This window comes from Mercenaria mercenaria, unplaced genomic scaffold, assembly GCF_021730395.1.
Source record: "Mercenaria mercenaria strain notata unplaced genomic scaffold, MADL_Memer_1 contig_4641, whole genome shotgun sequence".
NCBI lineage: Eukaryota > Metazoa > Mollusca > Bivalvia > Venerida > Veneridae > Mercenaria > Mercenaria mercenaria.
Genome location: NW_026462886.1, coordinates 43,599 through 61,431, shown reverse-complemented (window position 1 = coordinate 61,431; position 17,833 = coordinate 43,599). Strand labels below are relative to the sequence as shown.

The following is a 17,833-nucleotide window of genomic DNA, read 5'->3' as shown; positions in this document are numbered from 1 at the left end:
TTTAAATTATGTTAATGAGAAAAGAATGAAGTTGATGACTATTGCGTTGTTTTCCTAACCGTTGGTAGTTCAATATTCTCTTCATTTCCATGTTCCAACATTGGTTCTCTCGCATCAGCCATCTGGATTGGTAAGGCTCCAGTTTCTGAAACATACAAAATAATTTCTTGAGTTGCTTCATTAACAAAGGGAAATCAGCAAATCTTAAGTTAAAAAGTAAATTTTATACAAAATTTTAATGTTACTGAAAGTAATAAATAAAATGATAGGATAGGTCATTCGGAAGCACAGAGCACCCCAAACACAGCCAAAAAAACACGCATCACAAAGTAAGCCCGCTACAAACGGAAACTGTAGTGGAAAAATTTAGAAGACTAAATTGTTGCTTCAAAAATCAGACAAAATATGCAAGATACAAAAATAGGTAAGGGCACTGGCACCAGACCAGAAAGAAAATGCCTCTGTACATGTTATACCCTACCCCTAGGTCATGAACGGGAAAGTATACTAACCCATTTCAATCGCGTATTTCATACCTAAAACACGCAGTTCAGTAAATGTGTACTATTGATATTAAACAAGCGATGATTTATCTTCATTCGTGCACCTGTCACATTGTCTCAATATTCCATATTGCAGAGATGCTCAACATATTTTATGCTTTAGTCAACGTTACAGAAAAAACTTGCGTGAACTCCCCTAATGAACATCCGGTCTAGAGGTCACGGCAGTGTGCACTTGTTAAGCGAAATATAAACAAACAAAAACAGAATGCAATATATTCACAGTTTTACGATAAGACTCGAAATGATGAATGAAATTCATCTTGTATATGATTTGAATTTGAAATCATACATTGGTATATATCTATTCTGTTTATTTAATTCATTTTGCACATTTATGCTGCATATAAATATTAAGCGTACACGTGTAGTAAAATGACGACGGACATACATTTTCACATCAGCCAATCAGAATGTGTCTGTAATCTTGACCGGAACTTTACCAGGGAAGTTCAAGCAAGTTTTTGTGTACCGTTAAAAAAACTATAAACTACACGTTGTTTTTCTAAGATAAGAAATATCGAAGAAATGTGACAGGTACACAACGGAAGATAAATTACCACTTGTTTAATATCAATAGTACACATTTATTGAACTGCGCGTTTTAGGTATGAAATACGCGATTGAAATGGGTTAGTATAATTTCCCGTTCATGACCATGGTTCTTATATGATACCTAGGGGTAGGATATAACATGTACAGAGGCATTTTCTTTCTGGTCTGGTGCCAGTGGGTAAGAGGTTGAAAATGGGTTGAGATGTTGGGTGAAGTAAAAAAGGACAAGAAGAATTTCAACAAAGTCAGCCATCCTCCAGAACGCAGTCTCCTTTCACTACAAGCACTAACTGACGTTCACGAAATAAACACATACAGACACTCTCGGACACATGCAGGCATAATGTTTTAGAACTGTTTTAATGTTTCTGTTACATTTCCTTAAAAGTTCGGACGATCTTTAGTAAAATTTAGTAAAAGCCTTCCAAAGTGTATGATATCAGCAATCCTATTGTTATAAGTTTTGGGTAATATAAAGTTTTCTAGCTTTGTTATATTGTTATTCTTTTCGACAAATGTGTTTCACCATTTCTGAGAAAATGTAGTTGTCCATATTTAAAATACCAAGGTACGTCAAGGTTCCAAATGTCAAACTGCCTCTCAATGGACAAACTGAGTATGGAATATCGTCAATTACAGTGTAGGGGTAAACCAGCAATGCGTGGGACACAGTTAGTCCCCATAGGGATACCAACTACTTGTCTATAAGTTTTCATGCAGAATTTACTAACTAACACAAAGAACCAAGCTTCCAAGTAAAAACCAAATGTTTTCTCTTTACCTGTTTTATTTTGAAACAAAAGCTTTAAACATAATAACGTTAAACTGGCATTTAATAAATTGGTCACTATTGCTTACCTTTAATCCTCACAGTTGCTTTACTAATGTTTCAGTTAACTTTTATTAAAGTTTTCGTCATGAAAAGGAAGCCCTCACTTAGGGTAATGTTCTCACTGCAATATTCCACAAAAAGGAGTGAATACTTGTTAGAAAACAAACTTGCTAAAATTTGAGTACAAAGCAATATGTTAAAGCTAGTTTGTTCAAATTAGTTTAGTAGAAAGATTTAAATTATCAGAAAAGAATCGTTTCAAGAACAAAACCCATCATCTGACTATTAGTGATATCGCAAGAGTAATTGATTAAAACTCCTACAAAAAGTACAACTAAATATTAATTACATTAGAAAGGCAGCAACGAAAAGTAGATGTGTGTCCTCAGGTCATTTTTATCCCTATTTCCTGTCACTGTACATGATTTTATGACTCTTGGTAAAATACATTCTAAGATTTATGCAACAAAAGCATTTAAACACTTTATGTGTTGTTTTTTTTTTCACTAAGTCAAGGACCATAACTCGCACTGGCTGCGTGAAGTCTAAAACAGAGAGCCAAGTACGCAGCTTCACATGATATATAACAATCCTCAAATGCAAATTCCAAACACAACCCCAAGTGAAAAGTTCACATGCTATATAACAATTATCAGATGTTTGATGACTCTATGTTAAAGTCTTTTTAAAGTACATGCAACACAATAATTATGCTCAAATGTGCATATTTTAACTACGAGGGCCGTTTAATGTGTAATGTTTTTTTCCGTATGTAGTTCCGTAACCGCTTGTTATTTTTAGATGCAATTTTCAGCACATTATAGAGCAATTTATTGGCAACACAATGTTATATAAGTTATAAAAATTGGTAGATTCAAAGTAAACATATAATCATTTGAGTGAGGTTTACTCGGGTATATTGGACAATTTTATGTCTAAAATATTGTGAGTGTAATATGCAATTTTACCTGATTCTACTATTCAACAACTAGAACTATAGTTCAATTTTCAGTTTAAACAGAGAAAACAAATCATGATCTTCACAAAAACATATGAAAAATAAAATAAAAAAGTTTGTAACAGTTTTAAATTGAGTGTGTATATTTCTACTCGAAAAATGATGAGTACAATAAGCTTCTGCAATTTTGTCTGGCGCGATAATCATCGTTTCAAAAATTCTTGTATTTTAAATTAATACTAGTATCTTAATTCTTGATAGTTTTTACAACTTTGATTAATCGCTCTAAACACCAATTCCAGATTGAATCAAGCTCGAGTTTAGATTTTTTAGTTTTGTTGTAAAATTAAAAATGCAATAAATAGTTCATAACAAACGCAAACGCATCCCAAATTGCTGTACCTCGTCGAAAAAATGATAGAACTTTGTGAATTTACAAGTTGTTTATTTTTTCTGAGACTCTGGATGCCAAAGACAAACCTAAATTATAATTATGGTCCAGTATACCCGAGTACACCTCACTTAAATGATTATATTTTTACCTTGAACCTGCCGATTTTTTATAATTTATATAGCATTGTGTTTCCAATAAATTGCTCTATATTGTGCCGAAACTCGCATCTGAAAATAACCAGCGGTTACGGAACTACATACGGAGAAACATTACATATTGAACGCACCTCGTAAGTCACAAGCAATAACTCTGGTTTGGCAAAGAGATATCTCAAACAAAAGCCCAGGTGTACAACATCATACCTGAACAATATTCTTGTAAAGTTTCATAACAATACACATACACCACAAACTTTTAAAAAAGATAATAGGTAAGGTTAAATTTCTCGGAAGCACAGAGCACCAAAAACACAGTCTCAGAGCCACACATTTGCAAAGCAGGCCCACAACAAAAAAAAACTGTAATGGAAAAATATAACAGACGGGTTGCTTCGAACATCTACCTAGTGCATATTGATTTATGTCAAATATAGACAGAGGGGAGGAAGTGGTAAACTGGTGGGGGAGAAATTTGAAGGGGAAAGAAGAACAAGGATGAATATACGAAGGGATTGCTTCTTTCCTTAATAGCAGTCACACTACAGCGTATACCACAAAAGCGCAGACACTCATGTACTAAAATCAAACATACAACCACACCCATAACATAGAAAACAGTACGGCACCGTTTTAGACTCTCAATCACACAAACGCTTCCATATAAGCAGGAAAAACATTTGTGTACCGTCTTAGGATTCCGTCAGCCTGAATAAAGGGGAGCCACGAAAACTAACTCAAAGTAAAGGGGGAGGGATGCAAAAAGTAGCGCAAATGCATGGGGAAAGGAGGGGGGCAGTAGAATGAGTAAGGAGATGGAGAAAAACGCATACAACAAACAAAAAAGCATACGCAGCAGAAGGTACAAGACAGACCAATTGAAAATAGGGGCTTCGCCTTGGAACGGTCAGAAACCTATATAGGAAACTATCTTAATCCATATGGTTTACTAAGTCAAATGCCATAAATATTACCTGACTGTGTAAACAGTGAACAACCTCACATATAAAATAAGAATCATGTAAGATTTAAGGGCTCTAGATCTCAGAAATATTTAGATAAAAGTAAGTGATCCAAAAGTCGGAATAATCCAGAGTTCATAATGGTTGATTGGCTACAACAGTTTACATCAAGTGACGTCGTCTCATGAAATATGAGCTGCCTATGGAAATATTTCGTTTTGACGCACTACTATGGAAACACGTATTATTCCAACAATGACAGCTTGTTGTGACGCCTTTCTATAGAAACGTTTTCTAATCCAACAATCGTATTTCGTTGTGACGCACTTCTAAAAAGCGTTTGTTGTTTCAACAACGGGTTTTCGTTGTGATGAACTATAAAAGAACGCTTGCTGTTACAACAACAGGCGTTTGTTTTGACGTTTGACGTACTACGTTTGCTATTTCAACAATCGCCGATCATTGTGACCAACTACTATAGATATGTAAATTATTCCAATAACCTCCGTTCGATGTGACGCACTACTATAGAATCGCCTCATATTCCAACAATCGCTGATCTTTGTGACCAACACTACAGATACGTACATTATTCCAATAACCGTCGTTCGTTGTGACGTGTGTCACATTATATACACCTATAGCAACGCTTCAAATTCCAGCATATGCCAACAACCGCCGTCCGTTTGTGATTTTGTCGTTTCAGATATTAAATGTATGTATAAGTTCAACACTCTTTATTAGTAGAGATTTTACCCAGTATGAATGAAAGAGAAAACAAAACTGTAAATGTAAATACATCGCAGTTTGGTTAAGAAAAACGTGTTTATGCTGAAAGAACACGCTAAGATATCCACTCACTTACTATGTAATTCACACTCAAAAGCGCCATACGTTTCTTATGAATAAAATATAATTATGTGACATCTTAATTTGAGTTATTTCCATAAGATATAAACCATATTTCACAATCCACCATAAATCAAACAGTCTTGACTATAAGCTTCAAAATCTTTGTTTTAACTATTTCAGGTGAAAAGCAGAAATTTGTTGTGTGACGTAATATTTCTTCGTTTGTGCTTACTTTTGCTTAGGCTAAAATACAATTTATATTTTTCAACAGATGCCACCAAATGGAAGATTCTAAACTTTGCTTTTCATAAGATTTGGATATTTTAGTACATAAATGCCTGCTCCCCTTCTTTTGAATGTTATAGACATTCCAAAGTTGGAGGTTCGATCTGCAAATTAACTACATTCACGGGTTTTGTGAATTATCAGGTGTCTTAGCTTTAACTACATATATATCTTTGACTCTAGCTAGAAAAACAGATAATTATTCATGAGACTTAGCGTTTTTCTTTGAACCACAACATTCTGATAGTTTATATTTGCACTGGACAGCCGGCTATCCTAACGCACAAAGAACAAATAATTTAGCTGGAAACTGGGTACGGTGATTTTTCATTTATTTCTATTGATACAAAGACAATTTTTGCAAATCGACTTAAATGTTTTGTAAAGGAATGTACATGGCTTAAATTACAATTTCTGGCCCCAATTTCACTGAAACACTTAAGAAATTACTTAGTTAAGTCCGTTATTTTAAAATCCTGCCATTGATTAAGTTACTGTTATTTAATGTTGATTGGTTTTCTATAACAATGTATTTATAGCTGAATTATACTATGGTTAGTAGTATTTGGCTGCTGCACTTATTTCAGTCACGCATTAATGATATTTCTAATTAAGCACGATATAACAACCTTCAGAATTTGTTCAAGTATTTTTCTTATTTATCTACTTCGTTCTCTGTAATATCAGAACAGTTCCCTTTTGATCGATGTCACATACGGTTCTGATATAAATAAAAATGTCAACATTTAAGACACGTTTAGGGCAAAAAAAAATCATTTGAAAAAAACAGACTTAACATAGCACTTACTTAAGTTTTCTGGTGAAATTGGGGCTCGGTCTTAAGGATTGACTTCGTATCAATAGAAATAAACGTAAAATCAACCTACCAATTTATATCGGGATTAATTTTTCAAGTGAGGTTATTTCTCCATCGATGTCGAGATAACTGGTTCTCCAGTGTGACATGGAATATATGCGTTTTCTGCCAACATGTGAGTTAGACGGGAAAAAGACAACAATTGTTAAAGGTTTATTGTAAGCATACAGTTTATTTCAGTGCGTAATAATTTTTAATTATGAATAGTAAACTGAAAATGATAAAGGAGCGCTCGATTTGGAAATAATTTATATTTTAGCACGTATTTGTTGTCTAAAATGTTACATTCTCGTCCAACAGATTGATTAGATCTTTCGTTTTACTCATTATTAATCACAGGAGTGGTCTCTGCCTGTCTATGTATTTTTATGTCCGGCCCGTCGAATTGAAAATTCAGGCAAGATCTAAAACACTTACTGACAAAGAGTAAAGCCGACAGGAAATGCGATCAATAAAAACAATAAAAAATTACTCAGTTTATCGTTTCTTTTAGACATAAATATGTTGTAGGTTTTGAACAGAAGCATTAACGCATTACTCGTACACTTATGAATGGTTCTCAAAAAGTTTTTATGAAACGCCACAGACTGGTTGAAACATATACAAACTAAACAATCAGGGCTCATGGTATATAACTGGTGTGCGAGAATGACAGTACTTAACATATCACTCCTCAATTGTCTACATAATACCATTATAAAGCTCAACAATTCAATATATAGACCAGAACCTTGAAAAAATGTAAATCTTTAAAAACCAATACAGATATATCGTTATGTTCGCTAAATAAAATATTTCCTTTGAATTTAAAGTATGATTCTTTAGAATTTACAGCGCTTTAGACTGTTAAGTCACTACAACGTAAAAACTTTTCTACCGTATAAATATCCCCTTTGTCAAGCGGGCAGCCCTTGTACATTTATCTCTGGATATAGATTAACTTAAGATTTCGGTGGTATATATCACAACGTATGTTATCTAAATGTCTAATTCACCGGATACTCCTAACATAAATATATTATATATAAAAAAACCAAAGAAGAATGTGACAAGATAAATTCTTTTTAAGAAAAAATACAATAAATTAGATATTCTATATAATAAATTTATTGCTCTTAGAGTTTAAATATAAATACAGATCGGTTCCTAATGTTTTCTTATACCCAAATGTTGGTTTAGTTATGATCACAATGAAAATCATATATACACGTTTGCCAAATAAAATCTTCATGGGTTTTTATGAGCTACTTTATTGATTGGATCCAAATTCATCAGTTGCAAGTAAAACTAACTTGAGTTACATTTTATCTTCTGCTAGTGATTCTACAGGTACACAATATATTCCTAGAGATACATTTCCTCTTTATTTGCAAAAGTAAGATTGTAAGGCTTAAAGTTTAGCCGACATGGAGGAAGGAGAAAAATTTAGAAAACTCTACCGATATAGTATTTTTAAACGGACCTACGTTTACAATTTATTCAAACACGGATTGACTGCATTACACAAGGGACCAGTTCGCTTCGCCTAATCCGATAAATGTCTGTGACGTGATTGACAACCGGCTTTCATACCGGCTTTTATTAAACAAAGGAGTGATTTTGGTGGCGCCAGCCCAATTAATTACAATTAGCATATCTAATCTCTCAGTTATTAAAAAAAATAATGCGGCTTATTCAATATAAAACAATTCTTTTTGTTTGTGAACCTTTCCTTTATAAACCTAATTTTCCCAAAGTTTATCCGAATTCTTACTGTTTAAGAATCTTGATTAGCCTTTTGTCTATTTCGAACAGTTTTGAGAGGTCAACGAATGCCTAGCCTGTTGTCGACCGAGAATTGGGTACGCCAGACAGCTTAAAGGGACTGGACTCCACATTTTGGCTGAAACGATATTTCTTTAAAATTGAACTCTGGTCATATTTTCAACATTAACTGTCTTAAAATGCTAAATCAAAAAATGAAAAAGTTTGAGTTGGTCCTGAAATCCTGATGCATCGGCAATTAAACCTTTCCAACACTAAGAAATTAGTACTTAACAACCGTTTACATGTAGCTTTAAAATTAAGGCAGTTCCTTTGGTACCCCATGACTAACAGATTCAAAGACTTCTTAATGAATATAGCAATATTTTCCTGATATCTTAACCTTTCCTCTCTTTTGTCTTGTCAGACGATCTGGACGTCTGTCCCTTTAAACCAATTAACCCAACGTGTGTCTTTCTTAGATTTATTCTTATCTCTTAATTACTTAGAATAGAGTTAGCACGTTTTAATGAAATAGATCTAGGGTATATTTGTAACATCTTTCATGACTAGCTAAAAAGATTAACTAAAAGGCCATTCAAACTCTACATCATTCACCTGAATACTTGTAAATACTATTACTTAGGAGGTTTGATAAATAACTCTTTAGTGAACTTTTATCCGAAATCAAGGACTTTAACTCTGACGCTATTGTAGCAATCTTATCCATTACCTAACTTGGCTGTGATTTTGTGGCCATATATATTCTGCGTAAATCCATGAACACTGCGCAAACCAACATTAGTCTTAAATATGAAATATGGCAACTTTGACTGATTCAATGGAATATTTCTGGAGATATCAGCTCAACCATCACACTAGTATGTACATTCTATGAAAGTTTCATACAGATTGCTTAAGCAAATGTAAAGTCTAACACTTTTAATTACTTTGGAATTTATTATTCTAATGTTATTAGAAGCAATACCAACCTACTGAGAAAATGACCTCATATGCAATACAGACTTAAGTTTAAATGAATATTACTCAAGATGTGATGTCCATAATAAGTTAAAATTGGTTGATTACGGAAGAAAGACGGACTAAGGTACGATCAAGGATGGTCAACAGACGAGAGGTGAGATTCAAACGCCTACCAGTTTATTAAAATTCAAAAAGTTACAAACATAACGTGACGAATTAACTTTATATTTTAGCTAAATGACATAGATAGGCGCATGTCTCAATACTTTTATCAAATATTTCAAAATATCTTCTGTAAGTAAAATCGTCTTTATACAGTGTTTATCAATATAAAATTCTCTGCAACCTGTAAAATAATATGAAACAGCCTGAAGTGAACTATAATGAATTATTATGAATTTTGTTAGATACCCATATAACATTGACTTAATGTGTGTTTATGAAACGTGATTGTTTAAAGACGTTGCCGTCAGTTAAAAAAATGATAATATGATTCTGATATTATCGTAATATATCCCTTAAAATTTACTACCATAACTTCAATTGTGAATTGATTTATATGGTCTTTGGCTTACTTCTGGCTTGATCAAGGGATATTTAAACGTAAACTGATGTAAATTTTATAAAAAGACGAACATCTCATATCTCGGTAATATAATACATAATATCAAATATAAATATAAGAAATATATAAAAAAAATAACGTCAAATACCACCACCACCTGTTTATATAATTATGGAATACAAAAGAACAAAACAAGTTGAAAAATTGTTAATCGGACCAGACGCCAGTAATATGAATAAAAAGAACACAAATAGAAATGTGACATGGATTTAAACGCATTTCTTCTTACCAATTATGTGTAGATTAATGTTATAAATCCGTACTTCAGTAGGGGTTAAATGGATTTTGGCAAAACATTCTAGAACAATGTTGTAAACTGTGAAATAGAACTAATATACAATTATAAAAAACGTAGCATGAGGCATTCGTGCAAATATTGTACGTTGTATGTTTTTATTGTTATCAAAGTCCACATAAGACAACAAGGGCTAGAATTATGATCGATCGACTGTGTAAATGGGAAACAATAATAATAAAGAAAACGTGCGACAAATCCGATTAACAACTTTGTAATATTGTGAGGTCTAACATGAAAATATTCAATTAAGGTTGTTCTGCACGTTTGGTTAACTGAGTGATGTCTTATGGCCATTATATGGGTAGAAAATCGTTGCCGATATTCTATTTTAATATATCGTGTATTCAAATTTCAAACAGTCAGCGTCTCTGGTTTTCTTAACGTTAATTCTGACTAGGGATAGGCTTTGATGTATAACAATTAAAACTATTAACATGAAATAAGCAAAACTTTAAAGACTGTAATTGATTTCATGGTAAATTGTGATCACTTAAGCACATGAATCTATACATTTTATGCTGCCATATAATTAAAATATGTTAAACTTAAACTATGAAAAGTTTCATTAAAATGTACAGAGAAATGAAGGTGTATTTCCTTCGGATAAAGATATGGTTAAATAAAATTGTACATTATTGGTTAAAAAAAACAACGTGCAAAACTACCTTAATCAACGGTAATCAGTTATCTATGTTAAGCTGTACATTTAAAACATATAGTCTAAACTGAGGTGTAAACTATATTATTAACATAATTAATAATTCCTTTTTATTCATAAGTCATTATTACAACATGCTTTCTTCCAAATTTAGCGATATGTGTAAACTATTTAAAGGGAAAGAGAATGTTTTTTATGTTAATTCAATCTGCTGGGATTTCTCTAATCATTTAAAGAAGTGAAAAAAAAATCAAAATCGACTTAAAAATGAGAAAGGTATGAGCGTTTTAAATATTTAAATAAAATGGCGGCCATTTTGTTTCCATGGCAACAAAAAACAAAATGGCGGATTCATTAAATTTCTAGACATATATTTGAACTGTATTTACTTATTTCTGTAAAATAATTTCTCCTTATTTTTCCAATTATTATGAAAGACATTACCATGTTTTTACATTTTAACACTCAAGAAACATATAAAATTAATCTGCTTAAAAGGTTATTTGCTAAAAAAGGAATTTAGCAGTGTGAAAATGACGTCATAAACACACAAAACGGCTGCCTACATGATCAGCAATTTTCATTAATTTCAAACTCCCATATCTTTTTAAAAAATATTTTAGTGTAAGGCTTAAGGATTGCTTTCATCTGAAATTACCTTATTGTGAAGCTTTCCCTATCCTTTAACATGTATATGTGTATTTTATTAAATGTTGATAAGGCTTTTAAGTATTTAAACTACATATCTACCGGTCATGACAACGTAATTGAGGTGTCACATTTCTTTATTTATTACCATAAGATATTCATGTTCATATCTTAGTATTTCATTGTGCTTGGATCTCGAGATTATATCTGGACATCTCGAAGTGGGAAGGCAAACAATGCTTACCGTAAAATTTGCTTTTCTTTATGCGAGGTCATAGAAATCAAACGAAGAAATAGCGCGACAATAACGATATACCGTCTTACTGGAAATACTGATGTTCATTAGATATATTGAACACAGTTTTATGCGCACCTCAATAAGCGTTTGTTCACCGGTGGCCAGTAGTGAATTTCCGAGAAAAAACGTAATTGCAACATATTAACTGCACTTACAAAATGGTCTGTGCTACATCTCAAGTTTTTCATCCAATTGATGACTGCACGTTTAAAAATATCGACCAATCAAATCAGTAATTGTCCAACCCTTCTGCATAGCACTTTACGGAAACATAACATGGATTATTGACCAATCAGATACAAACACATTATTACTTTGCTGAATGAAAAAAGAAAATTTGCATAATTATGTAAATAAACACGTGTAAGAGCACTGCGATAAATTATACAATGTTTTCAAAAATGTTTCAGTTAGTCATCATTGATGTACTCTCTCAGTAATGGTTTTGTCAAGTTTGTATATATGTCCATTTTAATTTGTTCCCATTTTATAATAATGCCACAACCTTACCATTGACATACAAACAGTTAGTGACTTCCCCTTTCCCGGACAATGTCTCGAGTAACTTTGCATTTTAGTGTCAAATCTTCTTTGATGACGACAATTCTACCCTTTAGTTTTTTTCTTGCACTAATAACATCCATATTTTCCTTTCTGCGCACAGATTTACAAATTACTGGCTTGTATGTGTCTAAACTAAACCTGTCCAATCTATGATCGATGTCTATGGAACTTTCAACTATCGTAATGTCTACATTGTCTTCATGGATTTGATTAACTTTTTAAATCATCGCTTTCTTCTTCAGAAGCTTTTATCTTGTTTCTACCGACCTTACATGTCTTTACTGATTTCGGCTTTTAATTCTTGCAATTTACTTCTAAAAAGTCTTTAAGCACCAGATTGTGGAATCTTTTTTCTAATGTATTTTCGATATACTCTTTAGACTCTAAGGCGTTTATTTTCTTGTCCAATGACGTTAACAGAGTCACGAGATCCTGCAGACTAGGTTAATGTTCTTTTCTAGTGTACTGCTGCACCATCATATGATTAATGTTGACTTCTTTTTCGCTTTCTTCAACTATATCGTCTTTCTCCGTTTTTCGTTCATTCTCTCTTTTATTTCCGACAACGTTGTTTCCTCTCTTTTTCTTTGGAGCTGCTCTTTTTAGAAATTTCATTAACACTACCTTTTCTTGGCATACCTTTTTCTGTTCGCAGCGTATAAATACGCAAATATTTCGTAGTAAATACATAATGTAGACCTATGCACTGATAAAATTTTATAAACAAAGAAAACTATTTCACATCACTCATTGTCCGCGATTTTGTTTTGCTCAGTTTATTGTTCAGTTTATCACTCACTATTTTCTCGATATTTTTCCTTCAGTTTTGCTCAAGCGTGCCAAAAATTACACCATTATGTTTAATAAGTCCAGTTTTACACCAGAAGTTTAATATATATTATAGATCGTACAGTGCATCTAACTAAATGCCTTTGACCTTGACTTAATTGTAGATTTGATAAAAACATAATGCAATATGATAAAAAATCTCCAATTAACGCTACGCCTTGGGTCTGGTGACAGGCTATGAAAACCCTATTTCACCAATCGATCCTTGCTTTCAACATTTTGAAATTGAAAAAAAAAAGAAGTCTATAAATTTATATTTAACCTGGGATTCAAGTTTTCGATTTTAGTGGATATCACTTATGGGTTTATAAATCTAATAAGAAAGCTTATAGAAACACGTGAGAATTAGTTTTTTTTCCTTATTTTTCCATCCAATATAGAAAAGACTATTTAAAGGGTACAAGAGGTTAACTACCTTAAGTATTTATCTTTATGTTTAACCCTTGGCAGATACGTGTTCCTCTGTGGTGTATAAGAAGGCAGGAATATAATAATTGCCGCGGTGGCCCGGGTTCGATCCCCGATTGGGGCGTGATTGTCTCTTGATTTCTTTTATATAAGATGATATAAAATAATATGGAAATTTTATTCTAAAGAAAAATTATTTTAATCAAACTTTGTGTCCCTCCTATTTAGCCTTGTTGAAATGAGTCGTCAGAAATCTTACAGGTATATATAATCTGCGTAAATATGATACGGGTGAAAAACAAAATGAAAATGCTAGAGAGCAAACATGATAAAATATGACATTTTTATATATAGGGGTACATAACTCTAGAAATCTGATCTGGCTCACAATCGAACTTAAATGAGAACTCACTGATACACATATTCTATGTAAATATTATATTGGTAAAGAAATGAAGATACACAGTAAACTAAAATGAGATATAGATTGAATGTTTAGTAAGCAAAACTCCCAATCGTTCCAATTTACAATGTCTCCAAAGTAAACACCATCCTGTGCAGATATCTCTGTCCAAGGTTCAAAGTGTGTTGTTATATGAAAGCGCTTAAATATGGTAGAGATGCTACAATGATAACTGTTAAAACATCTTCATCCTTGTACTTTGTTTGGTTCAAGGCAGTCCAGTCTAGTCTCATCAGGTAATTTAAAATGCAATACAGTCTGCAAATTTATAACATTTTGTGCATAATTTATAGTTCATCTCGAATGAACTTTGCCATAATTATGGCTGCGTCAGCATCAAAGCCGACGATGTTAATCTCTCTGTAATCACGTGTCGTAGCTTCTTCAGAACCAATGACAACACTTTTCGCAGGATCTGCAATTGTATAAGGATTCGATGCCATTGCCACCACAATTAGTTTCGCCTCAGGTTTATTCATTGTTGCTCGGTATTCCTCCAATGCCTTTGACGGATGAGTTTGTCCATCTGTAGGAATGTTGTCAGTATACACGATAAAAACATCAATTTTCTTTTTGTTTTGTTCTGCCCAAAGCATTGGTAGAGCACTGTCGGCCTTTCCGCTTGGAAGCGCATCCATTTTCTCAACAGTTTGAGAAAGCGTGTCTTCCTTATCTATATGTATTTGTGTTAAACTCTCAGAGAACCCGAAAATCTCGCAATTTGGCTCGGTGCGAGCTGTCATCATCATCATCGAGGCTGCAGCCTGGTTACACATGATTGCAGGACAACCTTTACAGGGAACTCTCATGTTCTTGCTGACATCGACCGCAAGCAAGAATCGTTTCCCTGTTGGTTGGACGTTCTGAAAAGATAACTCATAAGCTTTGTTAAGCGCCTTGACGATGTTTTTATTGACTTCCCATTTTTCTTTTGTATTCTTGGCTCTGGAGCGGTCCTTTCTCTCTCCTTTTTCGTAGGTCAATAACGCCGACAGCACCCTAATCGGATGCACCCTTGCACGATCTAAGATATCAGCATTGGTTATCGTCTCTATTATTTCCTTTTCTATTTCAGAATCTTCACCACAAAATCCTTTGGAAGATATCATACAGATATTACGAATCTTAGCTTCAGGTTTCATATTCTTAATAATTGCTTCCCAAACGCGGTTCGAGTTCACCAATGCCGTCGGAACATGTTCCTTTTCCAAACCATGCCTTTTTATGAGGTCAACCATTTCATCTTCATCAGTGCATTTCTTTGCTTTGATTGTTCCTTCTATATATGTCAAAAACTTCCTTACTCTTTCACTATTCTTTGTTTCCTCGGACGCCAGACATTTAGCCTCCTCAAAGCCATACAGGACAAATTTCCACACCACTTTCATCAACTCATCATCTGAAGAAGGATGACCAAGTCGAAAAATGTCCTTATGAGACCATCTTTTGCCTTTTCCTTCATTTGTAACCATTTTACGTGATTTATATTTCGTCAAAAGTCGCGCGATTCCCTCAGGATTTTTACATTTTTCTTCGTACCATTTTAATACAGCTCTTCTGTGAGCTCTTCCCCAACCCTTCGAAGGAGGTTGGGATCTACCACTTTCTAGTTTGCAATAGTTTACAAACATGAAAAAATGGGTAGGAATACGACAAATCTGACATAGAACGTCATATGCCATCTTCTTAGTTTCGTCATCGTTTGATCTCGCACAGACTGCAAGCGCAAATATTATGTAATTCTGCCTTGGAGCCAATCCACGATAACTTATCCTTGCTATAAGTTTTACAACTTCTTTTCCTCTTTCTTCTGTAATCAATCTAAAACATATTGAAATATTAAACTTATACCTGGTGCAATACGTTCAAACAAAATATCAATATTTCAATGGATATATGGGTAATGATAGATGATCCCGCGTACAATGATGTTGTTTTAAACCCACAGTGAGATTAAAATAAACCGTTCCTCACTAAAATGTATAAAACAGAACGAGACATTCATATTTTGACTCAAGGTAGTTCTGCACGTTTTATAAACCGGAAGTAATTGCACTACGTCATTTATCCGGGTGAAGTAAAATAAAGCCTGGGTTCGGTATATGGAAATAAAAAAAGATAAAATATGATATCTAAACCGTTGACACGTTAAGTACTTCTGACTTAAATGGATCTCTTTAATTATGGACAAATATCTCTAAAACAAGCACACGGCCCAATACATTTATTTGACCATATAATAGACATATGTTTGCTTACGACTTTCTATTTCTATCGGCGAAACGTTAACAAAATAGTGATTTTCCCGTTAAATGCCGAATGTGTATTCTGAAATTTTGAAAACCCAGGGTTTATTCAAACTCTACTTTGTATAAAAATTATAATCTGAACGTGCAGCTCTACCTTTACACGCCGCAGATTGTTTTAAACAGCATGTTGCGATCACTTTGCTTTATCTTACGAAATATGATTATTGAAAACAGACCTGTATATGAGATCGGCATACTTTTGTTCTGGATCTACATGTGATGGACTGTACATAGTTTCTGCCCCGAGGTAAAGGAAACGTCTTAAGAGATCCATGTCATCAACAACATTCCAGGGAAGCTGCATTTCATGGATACAAAATTAAATACATTGACATTAATAGGTGAATTGAATAGGAATGATAAAAATACATTATTATACTTTAGATTTTATGAATTGGGACATGTCTGTTATCTGTACTTTAATTGTTTTGTTGTTGTTGTTTTATTTATTTTTTTTTATTCTTTTTGTTTTGGAAAAAACTTAGATAAACGTTAATTGTTTGTTTATAAATGGCAAATGCTACACTTATTTTCCTACTGAAATAACCTCACCTCTGGGCAGGGTATTGTTTTAGCTTTCCATTCGACCACCTTTGACTCTGTTTGTCCCATGACTGATGTCTTTAAATGTCTGTTTTTGAAAGACCGTTAATATAATATGTCAGTGTAAAATGCTGCATAAACTGCTTTTAAGAATGATCGCAACACTTCACCCAAACCTGAAATAATTTCCAGTTATACAGCATACAATAAATTCATGTAAAAAAAAGAAATGAAATAACTCCCAACATCCCCAGGAACTTGCATTTTATTACTTCCATGTTTCTAAATAACGATATCGGGCCCATCTTGTCATGTATTCTAGAATTCAATGTAAAATTAAAGTGGACCTTTATTCCTTTCTTTCACATAGAATGTCATTTTTCTTCCAAAACAGGTGAATTTAATCCTAAATGTGTGATATAAATCATTATTGAAATAAACAAAAATGAGACATGCTTGTCTCACTTATTAGATATTTATTTCCCCTAAACATCTCCAGATCTTTGAACCCAGTTTAGCATCATGTAAATCATTCTACAGTATTATTGGATGCCAATATTTAGTACTGTCTTGATACAATTTATATATCGTAAATACTTCAATAAACATTCAAAGTAACACTGTCGTAAATAGGATTTGTATTGAACTATTCCACCTATTTATTACTTTGTATAGATTTTGAAAAATGAGGTTTCGAAATTCTAGCCTTCTAGCGGAAGGGTAGTGGTAGTTATCAAATGAAGGTAAAGTAATGCGCAATAGCCAAAATAGTATCACATTTTCAAAATAAGATGGAAAAAAATCAACGTCCGATATGTTTTCATAACATTTTTACTCTATACAAAATGTTATCACCTTTAAAGATGTAAAGATTGAATACAATCGAGTAAAGCATGACGGTGCACCATGAGAATGAGGAAAGTAACTAGTGTAAGTTTCATTCCACAAAACTATAAAGGATAACATCACAGGATTAGAGGATCAAAGGTTTAAAGACAGTCGAGTACAAT

The 17,833-nt window shown here is 33.2% G+C and overlaps 2 protein-coding genes across 7 annotated transcripts in view; both read right to left on the bottom strand.

Moving 5' to 3' along the window:
- Positions 1–17,833, bottom strand: part of LOC123522872 (transient receptor potential cation channel subfamily A member 1 homolog) — a 41,419-nt gene that overhangs the window by 12,256 nt on the left and 11,330 nt on the right. For 3 of the 6 annotated variants that reach the window (XM_053535224.1, XM_053535226.1, XM_053535227.1), the window contains exons 2-3: positions 1,977–2,071; positions 60–145 (exon numbers count right to left, since the gene is read on the bottom strand). In XM_053535224.1, the coding sequence (XP_053391199.1) occupies positions 60–122 (63 nt within the window). In that variant the 5' untranslated portion in view covers positions 123–145; positions 1,977–2,071. The remainder of the gene's footprint in view (positions 1–59; positions 146–1,976; positions 2,072–17,833) is intronic. The other 3 variants (XM_053535222.1, XM_053535223.1, XM_053535225.1) reach the window with 1 other exon arrangement.
- Positions 6,586–17,648, bottom strand: LOC123522873 (RNA-binding protein Ro60-like). The gene is made up of 4 exons (XM_045300361.2): positions 17,171–17,648; positions 16,833–16,999; positions 16,457–16,578; positions 6,586–15,792 (listed from the first exon to the last, which is right to left on the bottom strand). Exons 2-4 carry the CDS (start codon positions 16,890–16,892, stop codon positions 14,259–14,261), a joined length of 1,716 nt encoding a protein of 571 aa, XP_045156296.1. The 5' UTR covers positions 16,893–16,999; positions 17,171–17,648; the 3' UTR covers positions 6,586–14,258.